Source organism: Hemiscyllium ocellatum, chromosome 26 (assembly GCF_020745735.1).
Source record: "Hemiscyllium ocellatum isolate sHemOce1 chromosome 26, sHemOce1.pat.X.cur, whole genome shotgun sequence".
In the NCBI taxonomy this organism is placed as follows: Eukaryota; Metazoa; Chordata; class Chondrichthyes; order Orectolobiformes; family Hemiscylliidae; genus Hemiscyllium; species Hemiscyllium ocellatum.
This window is the reverse complement of record NC_083426.1, coordinates 21,013,948-21,038,348: the sequence shown is the minus strand read 5'-3', so window position 1 is coordinate 21,038,348 and position 24,401 is coordinate 21,013,948. Positions and strand designations below refer to the sequence as shown.

Here is a 24,401-nt window from a genome sequence, read left to right as displayed (position 1 = left end):
TAAAAGTTTATCAGCAGCCTCATATGAATACATTCAGTGGCCAAATTGTAAAAATAAAAATTATTATCTATGAAGCCAGATTTCAGTCTGGGTTCAGGGTTGGTTAGTATTACCATCAGATGGGATAGCAACAAATGCAAGAAATCAGGGATGTTTGAAATGCCAGAATAGGAGGAACACAGAATTCTCAGAGGGTTCCAAGACTGAATGAGGTTAACAAAACAAAGTTGTCTGAACTGTACAGGGATTTGAACAAAGGAAATTTGAATGGTTGGTGGACTGGAAGCCAATGTAGGTAAGCAATACATTTCCCAGAATCAGAAAATAGTACAGGCATATGCTGCCCATAAAATTCAAATGATGCAATAAATACTCACAGCTAGGTAATGATGTAAATGAACGCTTTGTCTCTGTAGTAAGGGAACGAGACTGAGCTATTTTTGCGTTGATTGTACATGTGACGGTACAAGGAATGGAAATCTGGTCTTCATTATCAGAAAGAGCTGAAGCACAAAGGCACACAATTGCTCTCATCAGGTTTTTCATTTAACGAGTAACAAAAATCATAATATTCTACAAATTGAGACCAAACTTTTAGAGAAAGAATTTTAATCCATGCCAGTTTCTTCATTTTTCATGAGTGCCACAAGGTGAAGCTGTTGTTGTAAAGCCCAAACAAAACTGGATCTAGAACTCATCTGCTTCAAAGCAGCATACTGTGTGCGGGTTCTGTGGAGGTAAGGCGATGGGTGAGAGACTGTCATGGTGATACTAAGCAAAGGGAAGTAATCCTAGCCACAGTGTCTTTGTGGAAACAGTCCAGTTCATTTGAACTCCACAGAAAACAAACAAGAAACAAATTTCCTTCCTTTCTTTGAATATTCAGTATTGTAGTTCCCTTTAGGACCCAGTTATTTGTGTGAACAAGAATAAGTTGCTGCCCATTATTTGGAAATTAAAATATTGTGAAAAAAATCAGTTATGTATTTGGCTCACTTGCAGAATGTGTAATAATTGTATTGATCTTAAGGTTGATAAAATAATAAGAACATATGACTGTTACAGACTATTTAGTCTATCTATGCATGAGGTCCTCATGCATATATACATTTGATCATTCTTCCTGTTCCTGCTTGACATCTATGTCCTTTCTACACAATTTTACCTTAGATTTTAAGCTTTCATATTTCAGATCTTTTCATTTTTGTGTCTCAGTTCACTTGGACCTTCAAAAATCTTTTCGTCAAGTGTATTTGTGTAAAGGTCATAATATTCTATAACAAACATCCTGATCTGTTCACCATAGATGCTGGAGATGACATCAGGTCAAGTCTAGATGAATCTTTATCAGAGCTGCAGTAATTTGATCCTAATCTGTTCATTATTTTTAAGTTTTGGGATCTGTGTTACATTGTCAAACACTGCATCCAAACATATTCTGGATTGAAATTATTAAGCATATTTATGAAACAATTAATAATTCATGATGCTCGAAACGTTGCAACGTATGTAGTAGGGTGAGGGCTGCAGAACTCCCACTTATTGTATCTGATGTAAAGGAATAACTAACAGATTAAACTAAGGTGGAACACATGCCTTAAGTCATTGATTCATTTTTTTTTTACAGTCAGGCTATGTAGAGATAATATCAGAAAACATTTCTTCACAGAAAGGAGACAGAAAATCTAGAATTCTCTCCCCAAAAAAGTGGTGAGATTAGGCCAAAAATTGAAAATTCCTAAACTAAGATTGATAGCTTTTTATTAGATAAAGGTGCTCAGGGTTATGGAATGAGAATGAACAGTTGGAGTTAAGATTTAGAGAAATGACAGATGGCGTTCAATCTGGGCAAATGCGAGGTGATGCATTTAAGAATATCCAATTCAAGAGTGAACGATATGGTAAATGGAGAAGTCCTAGGGAACATTGACGTACAGAGAGTTCCGGGTGTTCAGGTCCATTATTCCGTAAATGTCACAATGCAGATCAGTAGAGTGGTCAAGAAACATATGGCATGGTTTCATCAGGTGGGGTATTGAGTACAAGAGTTGGCAGGTCATGTTACAGTTGTATAAGACTTTGGTTTGGCCACATTTGGAATACTGCACACAGTTCTGGTCACCACATTACCAAAAGGATGTGGATGCTTTGAAGAGAGTGCAGAGGAAGTTCACCAGGATGTTGCCTGGTATGGAGGATGCTAGTTATGAGGAATGGTTGAGTAGATTAGAATTATTTTTATTGGAAAGAAGGAGGTTGAGGGGTGATCTGATTGAGGCCTATAAAATCACAAGAGGTATAGACAGGGTGAATAGCAAGAAACTTTTCCCAGAGTGCAGGATTCAATTACTAGAGGTCATGAGTTCAAAGTGAGTGGGGAAAAATTTAGGAGAGATATATGGGAAACGTTCTTCATGTAGAGGGTGGTGGGTGCCTGAAATGCATTGCCAACGGAGGTGGTAGGGGCGGGAATGATAGTATCATTTGAGATGTATCTAGACAGATACATGAATGGACAGGGATCAAAGGGATATAGATTCTTTGAAAATAGGCGGCAGGTTTAGACAGAGAATCTGGATCAGTACAGGCAGGGAGGGCTGAAGAACCTGTTCCTATGTTGTAATTTTCTTTGTTCATTGTTCTTTGTTCAATCATGTTCTAGTTCAATATCAAATCAGGACTGAGGGATGGAATGGCCTAATTATAGATCTTATGGTTCTAAGAATTAAAAAAGGGAAATGTTCCCAATATAGCTCAGTAAGTACAAGGAGATTGAGAAAACAGAACAGGCATATGCTGCTCATGAAATTTAAATGATGCAATGAATACAGCTCGATAAGGATGTAAACAAATGGTTTGTGTCTGTACCATCTGCAGTAATGGAGTGAGTCCGAACTGTTGTTTCGTATACTGTGCTGATTATAGTTGCGTCAGTAGAAGGAATGGGAGGCTTTACCTCATCATCAGGAACAGCTGAAACACAAAGACACCCAATTGCTCTGATTAGGTTTTTCATTCAATGAGAGATTGTAATCACAACATCTTACAAACTTTTTACAAATTAGTCAGTTAGGAACAGAGAATTTTGGAAAATCAATCTCTACTTTAGTCTTTCTTACATAATTTAAATGAATGCTATTCCAGGAATCTTGAGTCTGAGTCATAACAAAATACAGTGTATTGAACAATTTACAATGTCGTATTAATAAGGGCTATCCACTTTGAACATAAAATAAAAATGAAGATTATGCTTTCAGGTTACCCTGTTGACCAGTCATTGAGCAAGCTAAAAGTTAAAATAACCGTGAGTCATTCCATCATGAAGCACAAAGGTAAATGTGGAAAGAAATACAGGGCAGACTGGGAAAAATCAAACTATCCTTACCATTACTGGTACACCTAGGGACTTGATTGGTGACATTTCCATTGCTTCAACAGTTTAATATTCTACTGAGTTCAGCAAGCATTGGCAACTTGTTAATTTTTACAAGACATGAAAGGGCTTTAGCATATGGAATGTATATAAGTATAGCCATGGTATCCTGGCTGTATTTTAAGAATGGAAAATAATTATTATAGACCACATACAGTGAGGAAATTGTCAAGTTTAGGGAAAATGAACACTCCCTGAGACATCTGTGTACAATATTTCTTAAAACAGGAATTAATTCCATTACTGGAAAAAGAGTGAGGACATTTTTCAGTGCTATAAACACCACATATAATTCATAGCATTCAGTTTAAAGCTGTTGAGAGATTTCTCCACTTGTCAACACAATATACCACATTGGATATCCATCATGGGCTGAAATGCTAAACTTGTGTAGCCAAGAATGGAACGAGATAGGTGCGGAATTTAACACAGCCAACTGATGTGCCAATTTATTCACACCACACTGAACCCAGGTCAGAATCCCACAGCTCGAAGGAATTGTTGATGGAGTGGTAGAATCATCTGATCCTGGTGGTAGGTAATCTTTTGAGACTCTGTAAAGATCTAATAAGTCAGATTGTCAAAGACAGGATAGAAAGACTCTCCAAGGCATTAGGCATTGTGCCTGGAAGAATGGCCTCCCAGTGGCAGAATGAAAGAGCAGAGTTTCAAGACACAGTGAAATCCTTTCTATCTGAAAACAAAAAATGCTGCAAATCATAGCAGATCAGGCAGCATCTATGGACAGAGAGCAAGCTGATGTTTCAAGTCTATATGAGTAGATACTCTTTATACAATCGAAAGGGTGAAATCTGCTCCCAACACACTGTGTCAATGGTTAAAATTAGTTGGATGATGTTCTGTTTTCCAAAGACGAGAATGTTCCATCACATGAAGCATATTACCTGTTCATTATTAAAACTTAGGTCAATCTTATGTTTAATTCCTTCCCTGGGACCTTAGCTGTTTGGAATGTCTTTATCAGTTTCAAGGAGGAGGTAAGAACCACCCAACTTATTAGAATTGTCTTGTATCTGTAACATTTTGAGACTGACTACCAGAGTGTCTCAGCTGTATAAACCACACTACAGATTTTAATATGTTCCTAACAGATTTCATCAGATATAATTCATGATAAGCAACAGGATGTTAGATTTCATAATAATGTGGGCACACTGCCATGTCATACACAGGAATTTTGTGGATTACATTTAAGCAGAAACTTCCATCAGTATGGGCTCTCTATTGGTCCAATAGGAACATACAGCCACATTTGCTGTACAGTTCACTTTTACACTGAGAGTGTAAAAGTTGCCAAAAAAGCAAGCACAAGTCCAACAGCAGCAACTAGGGTGAGAGTGAGTTTACTTCTAGCTCTGCTGTGATTTTACCACAGCTTCTCCTGTTAGTGTAAAGAAATGGGATCTGCCTTTGACAAAAGCTAATTCCATCTGCTCAGTTCTTCAGAATATGTAGACAGTTATAAAGGTTCATGACAAAACTGACAGCACATCAGATAAATACAGTGCAAGACTCACCAGCCTTCAAGCTCCAAATATTGTGGTTAGGCCCATATCAGATTACTACAATCTAAATGCTTGAACCCAAACCTGGATTGGTGGTTTTTCTCATAAACCCAAGAAACTCATGTGAGTGATGGTTCAGTGGGGTCATGTAAACATTCCGAGCACAGTCTGAAAATGAGGGCTAGATTGTTCAGGAGAGATATCAGGAAGCAATTCTACACACAAAGTGGTAGAGGTTTTAAACTCTCTTCCACAAATGGCAGTTGATGTTAGATACAGTTGTTCGTTTTAAATCTGAGGGAGATAATTTTTTTATGAAGCAAAAGTGTTAAGGGATATAGATCAAAGGCAGATATGCGGAGTTAGGCTAGTTAAAGATCTCTTTAAATGATGTAACAGGCTTGAGGGACTGAATGGTCTACTCCATTGACTATGTTCTTATTTTGAATGTTCGGTGGAGGGGTTTTGCTGAATATATCGAGGAAACAGAAGAAACAGTATGAAATGTCTGAAAATTACCTACACAGGTATTTCCTTAGAAAAAAAAAATGACAATGCCAGTGAACTCAATGGAATGCAAACTTGGAAAAGGTGTATCTTAAGACAGTTCACAGCCCTTTTACATTATCACCAAAAGTTACAATTAACCTCATTGGGTTGTGCTTTCTTGCTGTTTTAGGAATGTGATTTTATTCACTGTGATGTTCAAGTGGAATGGAAGAACACTACAGAAAACATTTCAGGGAATGTAATCAGTTTGTTTTTCTCTGCTCTTGCATTAGTACCTGTTGCCAACTGAGATGTGCTAGGAATATGGTTCAGGATGTGCATAAAAAGCACAAAGTATAAATAGCCACTGTAACTCAAAACTGGGCATGTGGGAACACTTGCTCACAACTTCTCAATTGCAAGGATTTCCCAATGTTGCTGTATGTGGCCCATTCTCCTGTATTAGGGAGAACCATCTTTACTTAACCTGGAAGTTGAAAATCAACTCGGTTTGTAGGGACATGATATGCAAATCTTTAGATAAAGGGGAAAAACCGTTCACAACATCACTCTCATCCTGATGGCCACCTTGCTGGGAGGCTGCATCACGACTGTATGTAGATGCTTGGAACACAAACACCAAATGTCACTCTGTGCTGAGGTACTATCTGCCCCAGGTATTGTGAAGGATGAGTCTAGCTAGACTTCCCCAGAACTCTCTAAGCTGTTAGCCAGTAGCCATAGCACCTGTCCCTCATGAAAAACGTCATGAAGAATACATCTTCCCTCCTTGTCTATCAGGAGTGTTCTATGCATAACATCCTAGAGGGGAATCTTTTTGCAATGATTAATTTCCAAACTTTGAATGTCAGGAGATTATTTTGATTGCCTCAAATAGCGAAACAAAACATCCCTATCTTGATTGATAACACTGTCCCTTTACAGATGTCCCTTTACTTCATGAAGTGTCAATGTTTCATTCTTGTTTGAATTTGCTACTTGTATGACAATGACATCATCTCAGTAGTGAATGAGAACATTGCACTGACACTTAAGTCAGACACTGGTCTTTAACAAACTTGACAATATTGGCAATGTATCAATTAGATAACTCAATTGAAACATACTGCTCCGGCCAGTGAATTGAGGATGTGAATTTGTTAATGGAGATTGATATGCCCCTGTATACATTGTTTTAATATTTGGCAGTTATTCCCATTTCATGGAATACCAAGCAATTAAAGCAAGCTCAAAACCACAACTTTGCTCAGAAATTGCTGGATGTTATTTCATGATCTGCAATCCTGCCTAATTTCATCCTCCCTCCCTCAGTAAGCAGTGCTCAGTATTGGTATGGTTCAACTAAGTCAGTAAAAGCAGGCATTTCCTGTCTTCATTTTTCAATCACTCCATGGAGTTACATGCACATTGTCAGGTGCCTGGTGAATAATGATAGGTATGCTGATCTTAAACAAGGTTAGAACAGGAAAAGAGGATACAAATGGAAGTATAAATTCAGATTAATTCCTCCCAACTCTACATCCTGACTGTATTCTGACGTGAATCCATACCAAAAAACAAGGTTATTTACTTACGGTCACAGAATTTAAAACTCTTGCTCCATCCAACACTGGTGCACAGGATCTGACCTTTGCCAAGCAATAGATAACTGGAACAGGAAGAGAACGATAAATGAAATTTCCCTGAACAAATAGAAGAAATTGATGTAGGATCCTTCTTCAGCTCTGGTTTAATACATACAGCAACCTAGTTAGGGATACAAAGTTCAGTTTTTGCTTCAGTTTTTGACTTCGGTTTCTATGGTTTCAATGCTAAGTATTTGCCACAAAGTTTACATTAAACAGCAAATTGATTGTTACCAGAGGTGTCTTTGGATGTAGCAACAACATTAGAATCCGCATAACTCATAGTCCTCCAAACCCTTCCTATTCATATTTCCATTCAGATACCTTTTAAATGTTGCAATTGTACCAGCCTCCATCACATCCTCTGGCAGCTCATTCCATACAAGTACCACCCTCTGTGTGAAGAAGTTGCCCCTTAGGTCTCTTTTATATCTTTCCCCTCTCACCCTAAACCCATGCCCTCTAGTTCTGGACTCCACCACCCCAGGGAAAAGACTTTGACCCTCATAATTTTGTAAACCTCTATAAGATCACCTTTCAGGCTCCGACACTCCAGGGAAAACAGCCCCAGCCTGTTCTGCGTCTCTCTATAGCTCAAATCTTCCAACCCTGGCAACATCCTCTTAAATCTTTTCTGAACTCTTTCAAGTTTCACAACATCTTTCCAATTGGAAGGAGACCAGAATTGCAAGCAATATTTCATCAGTGGCCTAACCAATATCCTGTACAGCCGCAACATGACTTCCCAACTCCTGTACTCAATACTCTGACCAGTAAAGGAAAGCATACCAAATGCCTTCTTCACTATCCTATCTACTTGCAACTCCACTTTCAAGGAGCTATGAACCTGCACTCCGAGGTCTCTTTGTTCAGCATCACTCCCTAGGACCTTACCATTAAGTGTATAAGATTTGCTTTCCTAAAATGCAGCACCTCACATTTATCTGAATTAAACTCCATTGCCACTTCTCAGCCCATTGGCCCATCTGATCAAGATCCCATTGTAATATGAGGTAACCCTCTTCACTGTCCACTACACCTCCATTTTTGGTGTCATCTGCAAATTTACTAACTATATGCCTTAAGCTCACATCCAAATCATTTATATAAATGATGAAAAGTAGTGGACCCAGTACCGATCCTTGTGCACTCCATTGGTCACAGGCCTCCAGTCTGAAAAACAATCCTCCACCACCATCCTCTGTCTTCAACCTTTGAGCCAGTTCTGTATCCAAATGGCTACTTCTCCCTGCATTCCATGAGATCTAACCTTGCTAATCAGTCTCCCATAGGGAACCTTGTCGAACGCCTTACTGAAGTCCATATAGATCACATCTACTGCTCTGCCTCATCAGTCCTCTTTGTTACTTCTTCAAAAAGCTCAATCAAGTTTGTGAGACATGATCTCCCACACACAAAGCCATGTTGACTATCCCTAATCAGTTCTTGCCTTTCCAAATACATGTACATCCTGTCCCCCTGGTTTCCCTCCAACAACTTGACCACCACCGAGGTCAGGCTCACCGGTCTTTAGTCCCCTACCTTGTCCTTACCACCCTTCTTAAACAGTGGCACCACTTTAGCCAACCTACAGTCTTCCAGCACTTCACCTGTGACTATCGATGATACAGATATCTCAGCAAGAGGCCCAGCAATCACTTCCCTAGTTTCCCACAGAGTTCTAGGGTACACCTGATCAGTACTGGGGATTTATCCACTTTTATACGTTTCAAGACATCCAGCACTTCGTCCTCTGTATTATGGACATTTTTCAAGATGTCACCATGTATTTCCCTACATTCTATATCTTCCACATCCTTTTTCCACAGTAAATACTGATGCAAAATACTCATATTGTGTCTCCCCCATTTTCTGTGGCTGCACACAAAGGCCACCTTGCTCATCTTTGAGGGATCCTATTCTCTCCCTAGTTACCCTTTTGTCCTTAATATATTTGTAACAACCCTTCTGTTTGCCAAAGCTATCTCATGACCCTTTTTGCCCTCCTGATTTTCCTCTTAAGTATACTCCTACTTTCTTTATAATCTTCTAAGGATTTAGTCGATCTATCCTGTGTATACCTGACATATGCTTCCTTCTTTTTCTTAACCAAACCCACAATTTCTTTAGTCATCCAGCATTACCTATACCTACCAGCTTTTCCTTTCATCCTAACAGGAATATACTTTCTCTGGATTCTCGTTATCTCATTTCTGAAGGCTTCCCATTTACCAGCGAACATTTGGCCTCAATCAGCTTTTGAAAATTCTTGCCTAATACCGTCAAAATTCTTGCCAAAATACCGCCTTTCTCCAATTTAGAACTTCAACTTTTAGATCTGGTCTATCCTTTCCCATCACTATTTTGAATCTAATAGAATTATGGTCACTGGCCCCAAAGTGCTCCCCCACTAACACCTCAGTCACCTGCCCTGCCTTATTTCCTAAGAGTAGGTCAAGTTTTTCACCTTCTCTAGTAGGTACATCCACATACTGAATCAGAAAATTTTCTACTACACGCTTAATAAATTCCTCTCCATCTAAACCCTTAACACTATTGCAGACCGAGTCTATGTTTGGAAAGTTAAAATGCCCTACCATAACTACCCTATTATTTTTACAGATAGCTGAGATCTCCTTACAAATTTGTTTCTCAATTTCCCTCTGACTATTAGAGGGTCTATAATACAATCTCAATAAGGTGATCATCCCTTTCTTATTTCTCAGTTCCACCCAAGTAACTTCCTGGATGTATTTCCAGGAATATCCTCCGTCAGTATGGCTGTAATGCTATCCCTTATCAAAAATGCCACTCCCCCTCCTCTCTTGCCTCCCTTTCTATCCTTTCTGTAGCATTTGTATCCTGGAACATTAAGCTTCCAGTCCTGTCCATTCCTGAGCCATGTTTCAGTAATTGCTATGGTATCCCAATCCCATGTTCCTAACCACGCCCTGAGTTCATCTGCTTACCCTGTTAGGCCCCTTGCATTGAAATATATGCAGTTTAATTTATTAGTCTTACCTTGTCCCTGGCTGCCCTGACTGTTTGACTCGCTTCTATTCTCAACTGTACCAGTCTCAAATTGATCTCTTTCCTCACTATCTCCCTGGGTTCCCCCTGCACCCCCCCCCCCACCTTACTGATTTAAACCTCCTGAGCAGGTCTAGCAAATATCCCTGCCAGTATAATAATCCCCTTCTAATTTAGATGCAATCAGTCTTTCTTGTACAGGTCACTTCTACCCCAAAAGAGATTCCAATGATCTAAAAATGTGAATCCTTCTCCCATATACCAGTTCCTCAGCCATGCATTCACCTGCTCTATCCTCCTATTCCTGTTCTCACTAGCTCATATCATTGGGAGTAATCCAATTATTACTACTCTTGAGGATCTCCTTTTTAAATTTAAATTCCTGCCTAACTCTCTGTAATCTCCCTTCAGAATCTCAATCTTTTCCCTTCCCATGTCATTGGTTCCAATGTGGACAATGACCTCTTGCTGGCTCCTCTCCCCCTTGAGAACATTCTGCACCCTCCCTGAGACATCCTTGATCTTGGCACCTACGAAGCAACACACCATTCTGATTTTTCACTGCTGGCCACAGAAACGTCTGTCTTGTACCTTGGACTAGTTAGTCCCTTCACACAATTTATGTCTTGGAACCCAATGTACCTCTCTTGCATTAGAGTCAGTCTCAATACCAGAAACTTGGCTGTTCGTGCTACATTCCCCTGAGAATCCATCACCCCCTACATTTTCCAAAACAGCATACTTGTTTGAAATGGGGATAGCCACAGAAGACTCCTGTACTAACTGCCTACCTCTCTTACGTTTTCTGGAGTTAACCCATCTATGTGACTGTACCTGTGACTTTTCTATAACCGCCATCCATCACATACTGTTGCTGTTGCAAATTCCTCATTGCTTCTAACTGTGTCTCCAACCAATCCATTCGATATGATAGAATTTGCAACCAACAGCATTTATTGCAGATAGAATCCACAGTAACCTATAAACTCTCCTTAAACTCCCACATCTGACAAGAAGCGCTTATCACTCTACTAAAGGCCATTTTTGCTCCTTCACAATCTACAGACCCAGAAAATAACACTGTCTTAGTCATCTGCAAAACACTGCCCCAGGTTAACTTTAATAGTTATGACGTAAATTTTAAGTTTAATCAAGAGACATATCTCAAAAAACATACAATCAAGAAAGAACCCACTCTACTCACTCCTGCAGACTTTCTGTAGGCCACATTTAAATCTATTCACTTATCTGTTTCTATGCTGTGACTTCGCCCAAACAGTTTCTCCAAGATCAGTTGTGGATTTTGATTGTTAATTTTCCCAGACGCACTCCGATGTCCAGCGATACATGAATTCAAAATAGCAAAAGCAATAACTGTGCAGGTTCACTGTGGTGTCAGTTTCTTTGTCTCTCTCTCTCTCCTGCACTGACCTCACCATGTGCTTCCTTTGTCAGTACCTCTCCCTTCTTAAAACTGCTGTTGTTTTGACTTTCTTTTTCCAAAGTTCCAAAACAATGCAATAGCATATGAAACAGTAATTGCTGCTCCTGCAATTCAAGGAAATCACCTCCAACACCTAAAATAGCTCAAAAAAAGGAACCGCTGTTACAGCCAGAAATTTTTCCCATCCTCCATCTTGGATTACCCAGAATCCTTCCTCCTAATCTTGAGACTATATCCCCTCACGTGGTTTCACGCACCTGCGGAAACAACTTGCTCACCTTTATCTAATCTGTCCCTTTCATAGTTTTATATGTTTCTATAAGATCCCTTCCTGAAGAAGGGCTCATGCCCGAAACGTCGATTCTCCTGCTCCTTGGATGCTGCCTGTCCTGCTGCGCTTTTCCAGCAACACATTTTCAGCTTTGATCTCCAGCATCTGCAGTCCTCACTTTCTTCTATAAGATCCCTACTCAATCTTCTAAATTCTTGAAAGTACAGTCACAGGGAGCCCAACCTCTCCTCATAGGGTAAGACCCTCATCTCTGAAATCCACCTGCTGAGCCTGCAAAGTCAGTATATCCTTCCTCAAGTAAGGACACCAGAAATGCACACAGTATTCCAGGTGTGGACTCACCCAATATCTTATAGAATTGCAGCAGAACTTCCCTGCTCTTACATCTAATCCATCTAGTAATGAAAGCCAATATCCCATTTGCCTTCCTGATTACCTATCGCGCTTGCAAATCAACTTTTAGCAATTCACATACGAGCACTCCTAAGTCCCTCTGCACAACGGCATGCTGCAATCTTTCACCGATAAAAAAATACCCTGACCTCCTATTTTACTTCCGAAGTGGATAACCTCACATTTACCAACATTGTACTCCATCTATCAGACACATGTCCGATCACTTAACATATCTAAATCTTTCTGCAGACTCTCCACATCCTCTACACATTTTGTCTTTCCACTCAATTTAATGTCATCAGCAAACTTGGATAATTACGCCCAGTCTCCTCTTCCAAATCATTTATATACATCAACACCAGGCCCAACACCGACCACAGAATCATAGATGTGTACAGCATGGAAGGAGACCCTTTGGTCCAACCTATCCATGCCAACCACATCACCACACTCACCACTGATCTCCAAACGGGGAAACGTCCATTTATTCCAACCTTCTGCTTTCTGTTGGTTATCCAGTTCTCTATCCAGACTAGTACATTCCCCACAACTCAATACATTCTTATCTGATGGATGAGTCTTTTATGTGGCACCTTACCGAACGCTTTCTGGAAATCCAAGTTTCCAAAGCCCACCCGTTCCCCTCCATCTGCCGCGCTTATTACATCCTCAAAGAACTCCAGTAAGTTTGTCAAACATGAGTTTCCCTTCCTGAATCCATGCTACATCTGTCTGATGGGATCCTTTCCATCCAAATGTCTTACTACTTCTTCTTTAATGATAGCCTGATCTATAGTTTGCCTACACCATTTTCAAACAGCGACGTGACAATCACTATCTTCCAGGGGGTGTGGGAAAGCAGGGTCTGGGGGTGTGGTGGGAGGAGGTGTAGTCAAGGTAGCTGTCAGAGTCAGTGCGTTTGGGTGTTTAGTCAGTCACTGGAGATTGAGATGGAGAAGTGGTGCATGATGGGGAGGGAGATTTAAGAAATGGACCAGATCAATTGAAGTCTAAGTGGAAGGTGTTAGTGTGATGAATGAACTGTTCAAGCTGCTTGTGGGAGCACGAGGCAGCACCGATATAGTGATGGATGTAGCAGAGGAAAGGGTGGGGAATGTTGCCGGTGTAGCTGAACAAGAGGGTGTAACCTATGAAGTGGCAGGCATAGCTGGGACCCATGCAAGTACCCATTGCTACCCCTCTCTTTTGTAGGAAGTGGGAAATTGAAACGAGAAGTTGTTGAAGGTAAGGACCAGTTCTGCCAATCAAACAATGGTGTCGGGGGAGAGGAACTGAGTGGGTCAGTAGGAGGGGAAGAAACAGAGAGCTTTTTGGCCTTCCTTTGGCCTGGATGCTGGTATGGAGTGACTGGACGTGCACGGTGAGGATGAGATGTTGAGGCCGGGGAATCAGAAGTCATGGAGGATGAACGTAGGGAATCTTTGTACCAAGGATGCCAGAACACAATTGAGATAAGCAAAGATAAGTTCAGTGTGGCAGGAGAAGGCAGAGACAATCGGGTCGTTTGGGAATTTTTGGAAAGAGTTAGAACTGGGCTGTGTGGGGGTGGGGGACTATGAGGTTGGAGGCTAAGGGAGGAAGTTCACCTGAGATGAAGAGACTGTGGGTGGTCTCAAAGATGACAGTTTGGCGAAGGGAGGAGAGGTCGTGGCCATGGAGGCAGTAGAAGGAGATGTCAGCCAGTGAGTTCATTATCTTCTTCTGGAGTCATGGGGCAGAATTAAATACAGCCAGATACACTGGGAAACAGTTAATGGAAACAGGCCCAACTAATTGAGGGAGAGGACCCATGTCAGCTTCCTGATGGAGGCAAAACTTCTGTAATTAAGCTGGATTTCAGAATCAATGATGCGGGCTTCACAGTCACTGGAGATGGGATCAATTATGTCCAATAAACAGGCCAATTGAGAGCTAAGAACCCACTGCAATTCAGTGGTAACTCAGGATATACAGGGATACTGCAGTGATTCCACATCTCTCCCAAAAGCTACTCAACATGACCTTGTTGGGTTTGACAACAGCTTCCTGCAGGAGGTGGTCCCTTGTTATCAGCCATTCACTGCCCAATCAAGAGTGCCAGCATCGGATAAGTCAAAGCCACTCCTGTCCCTATCTGTTATCCTTCCTTCCAGCCCATGATCCCCATCAGATGACCGTCGTCCTGCCCATTTCTCACCAGTACTCAACTCACGCAATTAAAATATCCTTACAGAATTTGACATGTTATTCCATAATATAAATATAAACTGCTACCTCTAAGTGGTACTCAATAATTAAATATCATGACAAATTGAATGAATTTTATTTGTATTTGCCAAATTTTGCTGAGCCTCATTCTGGCCTCACTCATCTCTGGCTTTGGGTCTTCTTTTGATGCAAATGATGTTATGCTCTCCAGCAGACACAGTTACCACCTAAGCTTCAACATGAGGAACAGTTGGCCTCTGATTTGATGACACTCTCAAAGGCACAGTCTATGCCACCAGAGACTTCAATTATGGAAGAAGCTCATCTGAGTGCTCAATTACTACTAAATAGCATTGGAGGTTCCCCCACAGAATGGTCAAAGGCAGTAGTAGATGAGACCCTGTCAGTGCAACAAAATATCAGTCATAGAGTCTTTATGGTATAGAAAGGCCTGCTGCCTGTCTGTAGGATCATCCAGTTACTGCTACAGCCCAATTTTATTCCCATAATCCATACATAGTATTATATTCTGTCGTGAACATGTCTACTCATATATACATCCACTAACCTAAACATGCCACCACATACAGTGTCAGTAATCACAATATCAATTACAATGTATTGTAATGATCAGTTATGTGAATTTGTGATACTGTGAGTTAATGCTTACCCTTTATTGCAGTGGTAAGATGCTGAGCTCCCAAATGTTTGACCAGTAATAGTGTAGTAACCATTTTGTAAATCATTTGGAGGACCACAAAGTTTAGCTGTGTAAAACATAAACAAAGAGACATTTTAAACATCACTGATCCCAATAATATGAAGTATCTCTCATCTCTCAGACCTATGTAACTAAATTTCTTTACATATGTTGAAACATTAATTTATAATGGAAATAGAAACCACTAAAGAATGGACTCAATAATTAAATATCACAACTAAAATTGACTGTATTTTACATGTATTTGCTAAATAACAATTTTTAATGATTTTACACATGACTCAGTTAATTCATGCTATCCTTAAGAAGAAGAACCTTGTATTTATATAGCAGTTTACATGACTTCAGGATGTTTCTGGATGTTTCAAAATAAGTTAAATATGATGTGGAGAAATAAAGCAGAACAATTACAAAAAATAACCTTGCAATAAATAACAGATAATTTGTTTTCCTTTGTGATGTTGGTTAATGGAAAAGTGTTGGTCAAGACACCAGGGAACACTTTACCATAGCACATTTTACAATTAACTGATAGGGCTAATGTGGCTTGGGGTTAAGGTCTCATTCAAATGACAACACCTCCAATAGTGCAGCACCTCCACTGAGCCACACTGAAATATCAGGTTAATACCATGCACTGAGGTCACCGATTTCAGCTTGAATGTCGAATCTTCTGATTGGGAAATGAGAACTCAGAGCCACAGCTGACCACTAGACTAGTACTTAAATCTGGGACGATGTATAAGTGGTCTTGAAATAATAAAGGATATATGCACCACAGGTTATGATTGCATTAAAATGCAAAGGAACGAGCCTTTGAGCTGCTTTAGATGTTCAGACATAATACTTGCCTCAAAATCTAGGATCATTTTTCCAAAATTCACGAAAATAACCTTACTTCAAAAATACATCATTGCCCATAAAGTGCTTCGAGATGCCTGGTCACTAAAAAATATTCATATAAATGTAAGTCTTTTGTTTATTTCTTTCATAAGAAAACTTAAAAGAAAAGCAGTAAAACGTTATATTGACGTGTATACTTACGCATGCAACTCATCAATGGCTCTGACCAAGTTAAATTGGCTTGACAAATGACAAAATTTGGAGTGCTGTCATTCCACCTATAACCTGGCAAACATCCATAATAAACAACTTGACCCACGGGGAAACTTTGCTGAATGAGATACTGCTCCTCTGGGACGGCAGATTTAACAAGCGGAGGTTTGTGGCATTGACCTGCAAAGATCACAATTGTTTTACTATTTATGTTATGAATTACCATGATAGTACGAAAGTATGGATTATAAATTTTCAACTTTCATCACGTGATTTTAATATTAGAGACTTTCATCGACTGAAAGGGACCAAAATTGTTTTTAAACAAAAAGAAGAAAGCATTGACTGAATACCAGAGCAATGATCACCGAATGAGGTTGCATGAAGCTCTTGAAAGAAAAGAAACAAAGGAAGACAGATTGGGCAGAAATTAACATTTTCTCAAATTGTACTGAAACTCCATCAAGCCTGAAGAAACCCTTGTCTTCTGTTTTTGATTTACATTTTTCTAAAAGGTTCAGATATTATGATGAAATTTGCCTGCAGATTATTCTGCTTGAAAAAAAGATACCAAACATGGGGATACACAAGTAAACTGTATTTCAAGAAAACAGATTTTAGACAGAGCAGAGAAAGAATATGAATTTCAAACAGCATTATTTGGAGGGCTTGCTCTTTCTCTCTCCATATATTCTCCTAAACTTCTCAAATGTAAGATCAGAGAAATAACAACCATTTCCCAAGATTCAAGGGTTCTACAAATTTTGCTATTGCTGAGGATAAGAGACAACAACTCAATACAAAAACTCAGATACCCTCTGAGAAACTGCATACAACCCACACAGATTTGCACACCATGTTTCTGGCTTGATGATGCCTCTATTGGGAGAAACCAGCAATGGCAGTAGGAGACCCTTAATTGAGCCCTAATTGATGTTAACGTGGAAAGTCTTCCCACATGCTTTCCTGTCATTGACATAATCGGGATGGGGTTGCAAAGTGGCAAAGTTCCTAATCATCTGAGTAATTGCAGCTCCCCCATCATCAAATTCACACAGGCAGAGCATAAACTTCAACCACTGTATTAGACTTTCAATCTCAGTATTTTTATTTTACTCCCAATTCCTGACAATCCAATACAACTTTTACAGAAATGACTACCAGAAGGGATCTGGATAGGTGCAGAAACTTTCCAAGAATAATCATAATTGTAAGTTTAAAAACATGATTTGAGGACAATGATGGCCAATGGCTCTCTTTTGCCACTAACTAAGAAAACCTGTATTTGAAATAAACAGGAATTACAAAGGGGAAATATCCAAGATCTCTATCTTCCACTTCCTCTGACCTTCACCCAGAGTAATACCAATGAAATTACCTTCAGCCCAGTTGTGGAAGCAAAATACATTTAACTGCAATAATGAATAACATTTCAGCAACATCCGAAACTTATTCATTTCCAAGCTGTATTAATCATTGATCATTGATCATCTTATTGGGATCGTATGATTGACCCCCTAATAGTCGGAGGGTAATTGAGAAACAAACTTGTAAGGAGATCTCAGCTATCTGTAATGGTTATGGTAGGGCATTTTAACTTTCCAAACATACACTAGGACTGCCATAATGTTAAAGGTTTAGATGGAGAGGAATTCGTCAAATGCGTACAAGACAATTTTCTGATTCAGAATGTGGATGTACCTACTAGAGAAGGTGCAAAACTTGACCTACTCTTGGGAAATAAGGCAGGGCAGGTGACTGAGGTGTCAGTGGGGGAGCACTTTGGGGCCAGTGATCATAATTCTATTAGTTTTGAAATAGTAATGGAAACGGATGGACCAGATTTAAAAGTTGAAGTTCTAAATTGGAGAAAGGCCAATTTTGACGGTATTAGGCAAGAATTTTCAAAAGCTGATTGGCGTCAGATGTTTGCAGGTAAAGGGACGGCTGGAAAATGGGAAGCCTTCAGAAATGAGATTACAAGAATCCTGGAAAAATATATTCCTGTCAGGGTGAAAGGAAAGGCTGGTCGGTATAGGGAATGCTGGGTGACTAAACAAATTGAGGGTTTGGTTAAGAAAAAGAAAGAAGCATATGTAAGGTATAGACAGGATAGATCAAGTGAATCCTTAGAAGAGTATAAAGGAAGTAGGAGTATACTTAAGTGGGAAATCAGGAGGGCAAAAAGGGGACATGAGATAGCTTTGGCAAATAGAATTAAGGAGAATCCAAAGGGTTTTTATAAATATATTGAGGACAAAAGGGTAACTCGGGAGAGAATAGGGCTGCTCAAAGACCAGCAAGCAACCTTTGTGTGGAGCTGCAGAAAATGGGGGAGATACTAAATGAATATTTTGCATCAGTATTTACTGTGGAAAAGGATATGGAAGATATAGACTGTAGGGAAATAGATGGTGACATCTTGCAAAATGTTCATATTGCAGAGAAGTAAGTGCAGAATGTCTTGAAATGGGTAAAGGTGGATAAATCCCCAGGACCTGATCAGGTGTACCCGAGAACTCTGTGGGAAGCTAGAGAAGTGATTGCTGGGCCTCTTGCTGAGATATTTGTATCATCGTTGGTCACAAGTGAAGTGGTGGAAGACTGGATGTTGGCTAACATGGTGCCACTGTTTAAGAAAGGCAGTAAGGACAAGCCAGGGAACTATAGACCAGTGAGCCTGATATGGTGGTGGGCAAGTTGTTGGAGGGAATCCTGAGGAACAGGATGTACATGTGTTTGGAAAGGCAAGGACTGGTTTGGGATAATCAACATGGCTTTGGGCGTGGGAAATCATGTCTCACAAACTTGATTGAGTTTTTTGAAGAAATACGAAAGAGGTTTGATGAGGACAGAGCAGTAGATGTGATCTATATGGACTTCAGTTAGGCATTCGACAAGGTTGCTCATGGGAGACGGATTAGCAAGGTTAGATCTCATGGAATACAGGGAGACCTAGCCTTTTGGATACAGAACTGGCTCAAAGGTAAAAGACAGGGTGGTGGTGGAGGGTTGTTTTTCAGACTGGAGGCCTGTGACCAGTGGAGTGCCGCAAGGATGGGTGCTGGGTCCTCTACTTTTTGTCATTTACATAAATGATTTGGAAGTGAGCATAAGAGGTATTCTTAGTAAGTTTGCAGATGACACCAAAATTGGAGGTGTAGTGGACAGCAAAGAGGGTTACCTCAGATTACAACAGGATCTAGACCAGATGGGCCAATGGGCTGAGAAGTGGCAGATGGAGTTTAATTCAGATAAATGTGAGGTGCTGCATTTTGGAAAAGCAAATCTTAGCAGGACCTATACACTTAAGGTCCTAGGGAGTGTTGCTGAACAAGGACACCTTGGAGTGCAGGTTCATAGCTCCTTGAAAGTGGAGGCACAGGTAGATAGGATAGTGAAAAAGGTGTTTGGTATGCTTTCCTTTATTGGTCAGAGTATTGAGTACAGGAGTTGGGTGGTCATGTTGCGGCTGTACAGGACATTGGTTAGGCCACTGTTGGAATATTGCGTGCAATTCTGGTCTCCTTCCTATCGAAAAGATGTTGTGAAACTTGAAAGGTTCAGAAAAGATTTACAAGGATGTTGCCAGGGTTGGAGGATTTGAGCTATAGGGAGAGGCTGAACAGGCTGGGGCTGTTTTCCCTGGAGCGCGGAGGCTGAGGGGTGACCTTATCGAGGTTTACAAAATTATGAGGGGCACGGATCGGATAAATAGACAAAGTCTTTTCCCTGGGGTCGGGGAGTCCGGAACCAGAGGGCATAGGTTTAGGGTAAGAGGGGAAAGATATAAAAGAGACCTAAGGGGCAACTCTTTCATGCAGAGGGTGGTACTTGTATGGAATGAACTGCCAGAGGAAGTGGTGGAGGCTGGTACAATTGCAATATTTAAGAGGCATTTGAATGTGTATATGAATAGGAAGGGTTTGGAGTGATATGGGCCAGGTGCTGGCAGGTGGGACTAGATTGGGATATCTGGTTGGCATGGACGAATTTCCATGCTATACATCTCTATGACTCAATGACTCTATAACAGAAACACAGGCAGAGAAAGTGGAAATGGAGCCTATTCTGTTCACATTTTATAAGCTTTTATTTTCAGACATACATATTAGAAACATGGCCTTTCTACTTCAACCACCACAATTTCTTACTTTTTTCAAATCTGGAAGGGCGTTCAGAGAAAACTAAATGTTTATATTTCCATTCAACAAACCAGATGTGGTTTTCTTTCAACTATTAACCACCAACAGTAAAATCGCCTGTATTTCCTGAATAATCACCTGAATAATTTACATGCAAAGCCTGTTAAGACATTGCAAACCATCAAAGTTGAGAGAAAAAGGGAATGGACTAAACCAAAATGGAATTGGAAGGAAGGATAAAGCATTGTACCTATTGTGGTGCCCACCTCTCTCTGAAGGTATCAAAGTATTGGTGGATACCATGTGCCTCCTCTCCAAGGAGACCTAGACATGAACGTAACTGTGGAAGAGGGGCAAACAGTCATCAGATATGACCCTCTCCATAGCCCACTGCCTGGACCTTTATAGCCAGCCTGGCTAAGCTGAGGTGCAGACCCACAAAGTAGTACTCTGATTTGCCCACACCCCTCTGCACCTGATACCCAAAGATCAAGAGTACAGGGTGAAGTGCAACCAAAAAGCAACAAAAGGATTTTTACATAATTAAAAAGGAGGTGCAATCACCCGCAACCAATATATACACAATCCATGGACTCCACAGCACTGCTCTGCAAAATAAACATTAGGACTGGGAGTCTGTGAACTGTTACAATCTACAGTTATTTGGGACTGCTATGTGAAAACCCCCTGCGCCCCTGGTCCCTGATGGAAAATGGCAGGAATCCAGTGCACAGATCCCTCCACTGGGGATCCCCTGCTGCCCAGTGGTAAATAAGCAAATCAAAGTGTGGATGGGCAGCAAATGAAGGAACCAAATTGGATGGTGTTGCTGCAGTGGAAACCATTACCAAAAGTACCTTTGCAGCAGGTGGAAACATTCATAGGGCATTCTCAAGAGGTGGCTCAGGTTGTGGGGCATAGGCTCCTGAGAGAGATTCAGGATCCTGGAGCCAGTGTGAAATTCTGTCAAGCAGGGGTACATGAAGACATGGGTACATCCAATGCACACCTGAGCATTCTCCAGCTGTTGCACGATGTTGGGTCCAAGCACCACCATTTCTAGGCGATAAACCACCTTCTTCACTGGGTAGACACAGCACCTCTGCAATGACCCAGTGCATCTTCTTGTTGCAGAGGCAGTGAGCAGCATCATCTGAATTTTTGTGACAAAACCAGGGGGCGGGGTCAAAGGGACCAATCAGTACCACAGCTTGGAAGTCACCAGCTGTTTTATGAGCAGCACTCGGTTCCTGTAAGATCGCACTTGAGCAATCCTGTTCAGTAGCCTAGCTGAGCTGAGACTTTGACCTCCAGTTTCTTTCAATTCGCTGGCCAGGACTTCCCAGCCAGGCTGAGGTAGAGCCAAATTGGGAAGATGGGTGGTACTTTCCATAACTCCGATAGCAAGAAACCCACCTCCCACAGAGCAACTGGGACTCTGAAATATTTGGCCCTGTTGATCCAATGAGTTTCTTTTTTCTTCTTCTACCCAGAAGTGCTCTTACACACAACTGAATTAGATACTTACAGTGTAGAAACAGGCCCTTCGGCCCAACAAGTCCACAGCGACCCTCCAAAGAACAACCCACCCAGATCCATTCCCCTACACTTACCCGTGACTAACCCACCTAACAATAGGAGCAATTTAGAATGGCCAATTCACCTGACCTGCACATCTTTGGACTGTGGGAGGAAACTGGAGCACCCGGAGGAAATCCACACAGACACAGGGAGAATGTGCAAACTCCACACAGATAGTTGCCGGAGGCGGGAATTGAACATGGGTCCCTGGCGCTGCGAGGCAGCAATGCTAACCACTGAGCCATCGAATGGTTTAAATTTCCCGATCAACAAATCACAGGGTACATTTTTCCAATCTGTTACAGGCACCAGTAAATCATCCATGTTTTGACTTGAATGATTTATGTGCAAAGCCCATTAAAGGCATTCAACTATAGTTTCAGCATGCCCAGTCAATGCCCCCACCACACCACCATCCAATAAAATTCAATTAATAATAACTTCCCTGCAAAATCAAAACTCAAATGTGTTGTATGGTACAACATATTACAGGTTTAGATTTTTATGAAAGTCACAATATCCATCATATAATTGAAAAGTTTTAGTAAATTTTAATATTATGTTTATCATCAACCTTTTTCTGCTTCCAAAGAATGCGTACAGTCTGCAGTGCGATTACATAGCAGTGATGAGCAAATTCCAGTGGAAATAGGAATGAAATCTAGACCACATTGGAGGTGGAATCATGATAGTGTGGTCTCCTTGAAGAACCCAATAATTATGTCAGCATTCATAAATAAAAGACAGCTTTAAACCTCTTCACACTAACTAGCATATTATATCAAAAAGGTGTATTTCTATTGCAAATGAAATTGGCTTTGTTGAGGCTGGGTCAAATGTTATTACTTCAAATGATCTACCTGCACTATTAATCTAATAATAATGAAAGATGCTAGAATGTGTTAACAAAACAAATGATTCTCAACCTATGAAACATTTTATGTAATTATTAAAACAATTTCTCAAAATTTCACATCATCTTTAGTCTCCACCATAAATTCCATCCTTTAGCCATTAGCTCCATTTGCTCCCTGGCAGCTGTTTATGGATTGTATAAAACTTGATGACGTATCAATAGTGAACATAGTAACAGACTTCAAGATGACTGAGAATGTTGAAATAGGCAGACATAATTTAGTGTAGTTAAATATGTGACTGTTTTCATACTGATACCCACCTTGGCAAGGAAGGAATGAGAGAGGAAATGCAAAAACACTTGCAGTAGTTAATATTGTCTCTAGAGTTTCTCCATTCACAGGTAAAGCATACCTTCAGACCACCACCTGCCCCTCCACAACTTGATCCAATCGATTCAATCAGCTCCCCAGTCATGAGCATGAAAAGTGAAGAAGCTAACAACAGTGAAGAGGAGGTCTGTAGGCTTTTTGGCAGTGGCCTTCCGATGGACATCAAACCACGTGAGCTTTACCCTGTCTTTTGATCATTTAAGGGAGATGAAGGTTCACTGATCAAGCTAACATCACAACAGCCAGTTGGTTTTGTTAAATTTGACAGCAGAGCAGGAGCAGAAGCAGGAAAAGAATGTTACGTACGTCAAGCCTGCTGCTGCAGCTGCAGCCAACTTATTTTACACTCAGGTGCACTGGTATCCTCCATCTGAAACATCACCGGAAGGATGGAAGTCTCGTCAGTTTTTGTTAAGTGGTTAACTGCCCTTATCCAAGAATTCAGATTTCTCCGTGGAGTGGAGTGAGGTTTGTTTTCAGTTTGGACTTTACTGAAGGAGATTTTGGATAATTGACTCATTTCCAATTGATTTGGAGGGAGTGGCATGGTCACGAATGATTGTGGATTTAAGAACTTTCCTGGTGAACACCTTTTCTCCACGCATGAGTATCCTGGGTTCCTATTTACTGCATGGGCTAGTAATTCTTGTTGTTATAATCATTGTATGTTTTGTGTCAATAACTTGCTTAAGTACTGGCTGTAAGACTCTTATTATGAATAAATTTGTAGTGACTTTCTAATCCCCCATCTTGGTGGTTATCATGGAATGACTCAAGGAAGGAATGTGATATCAAAGAGTTAATGTGCTTTGCTGACCTGCAAGAAATTGAATGCCTCGGGGCAGGGTGGGATGTCTCTGTTCTGCAGGTATCTAAGTAAATTTACATGGCCATTTCTCTTTCCATTCAGAGCCATTTGCATCATCATCACCTCTTCATAATCAATAAGAACAGTGCAACTAAAATTCCTATAGTTACAAGAAAATACAGTTCACACCAGATCTGGCCATTAAAGGATGATTTGCATTACATTGTTTCTGGAGGTGAGGTGGTCACTGCATGTGACTGTAAGGGAATAGCTGGGGTTTGTCTTGAATGGGATGTGACTGTGAGGGGGATTGATGGGAGTTGTCTTATGAGCATTACTAATTGTGATACAAAGATTTTGTATAAATGAAGGACTGCTT

At 40.6% G+C, this 24,401-nt stretch overlaps 1 protein-coding gene across 3 annotated transcripts in view; it reads right to left on the bottom strand.

Annotated features, from left to right (window-relative positions):
* LOC132828383 (complement decay-accelerating factor-like) overlaps positions 1–24,401 on the bottom strand; it is a 59,608-nt gene that overhangs the window by 27,897 nt on the left and 7,310 nt on the right. For 2 of the 3 annotated variants that reach the window (XR_009646114.1, XM_060845441.1), the window contains exons 2-6: positions 16,230–16,421; positions 15,135–15,231; positions 7,044–7,117; positions 2,869–2,973; positions 378–503 (exon numbers count right to left, since the gene is read on the bottom strand). Coding sequence is in view for 2 of the 3 variants with exons in the window: in XM_060845441.1 (XP_060701424.1) it covers positions 378–503; positions 2,869–2,973; positions 7,044–7,117; positions 15,135–15,231; positions 16,230–16,421 (594 nt within the window). In the remaining variant the exon portion in view is untranslated. The remainder of the gene's footprint in view (positions 1–377; positions 504–2,868; positions 2,974–7,043; positions 7,118–15,134; positions 15,232–16,229; positions 16,422–24,401) is intronic. The other variant, XM_060845442.1, reaches the window with a different exon arrangement.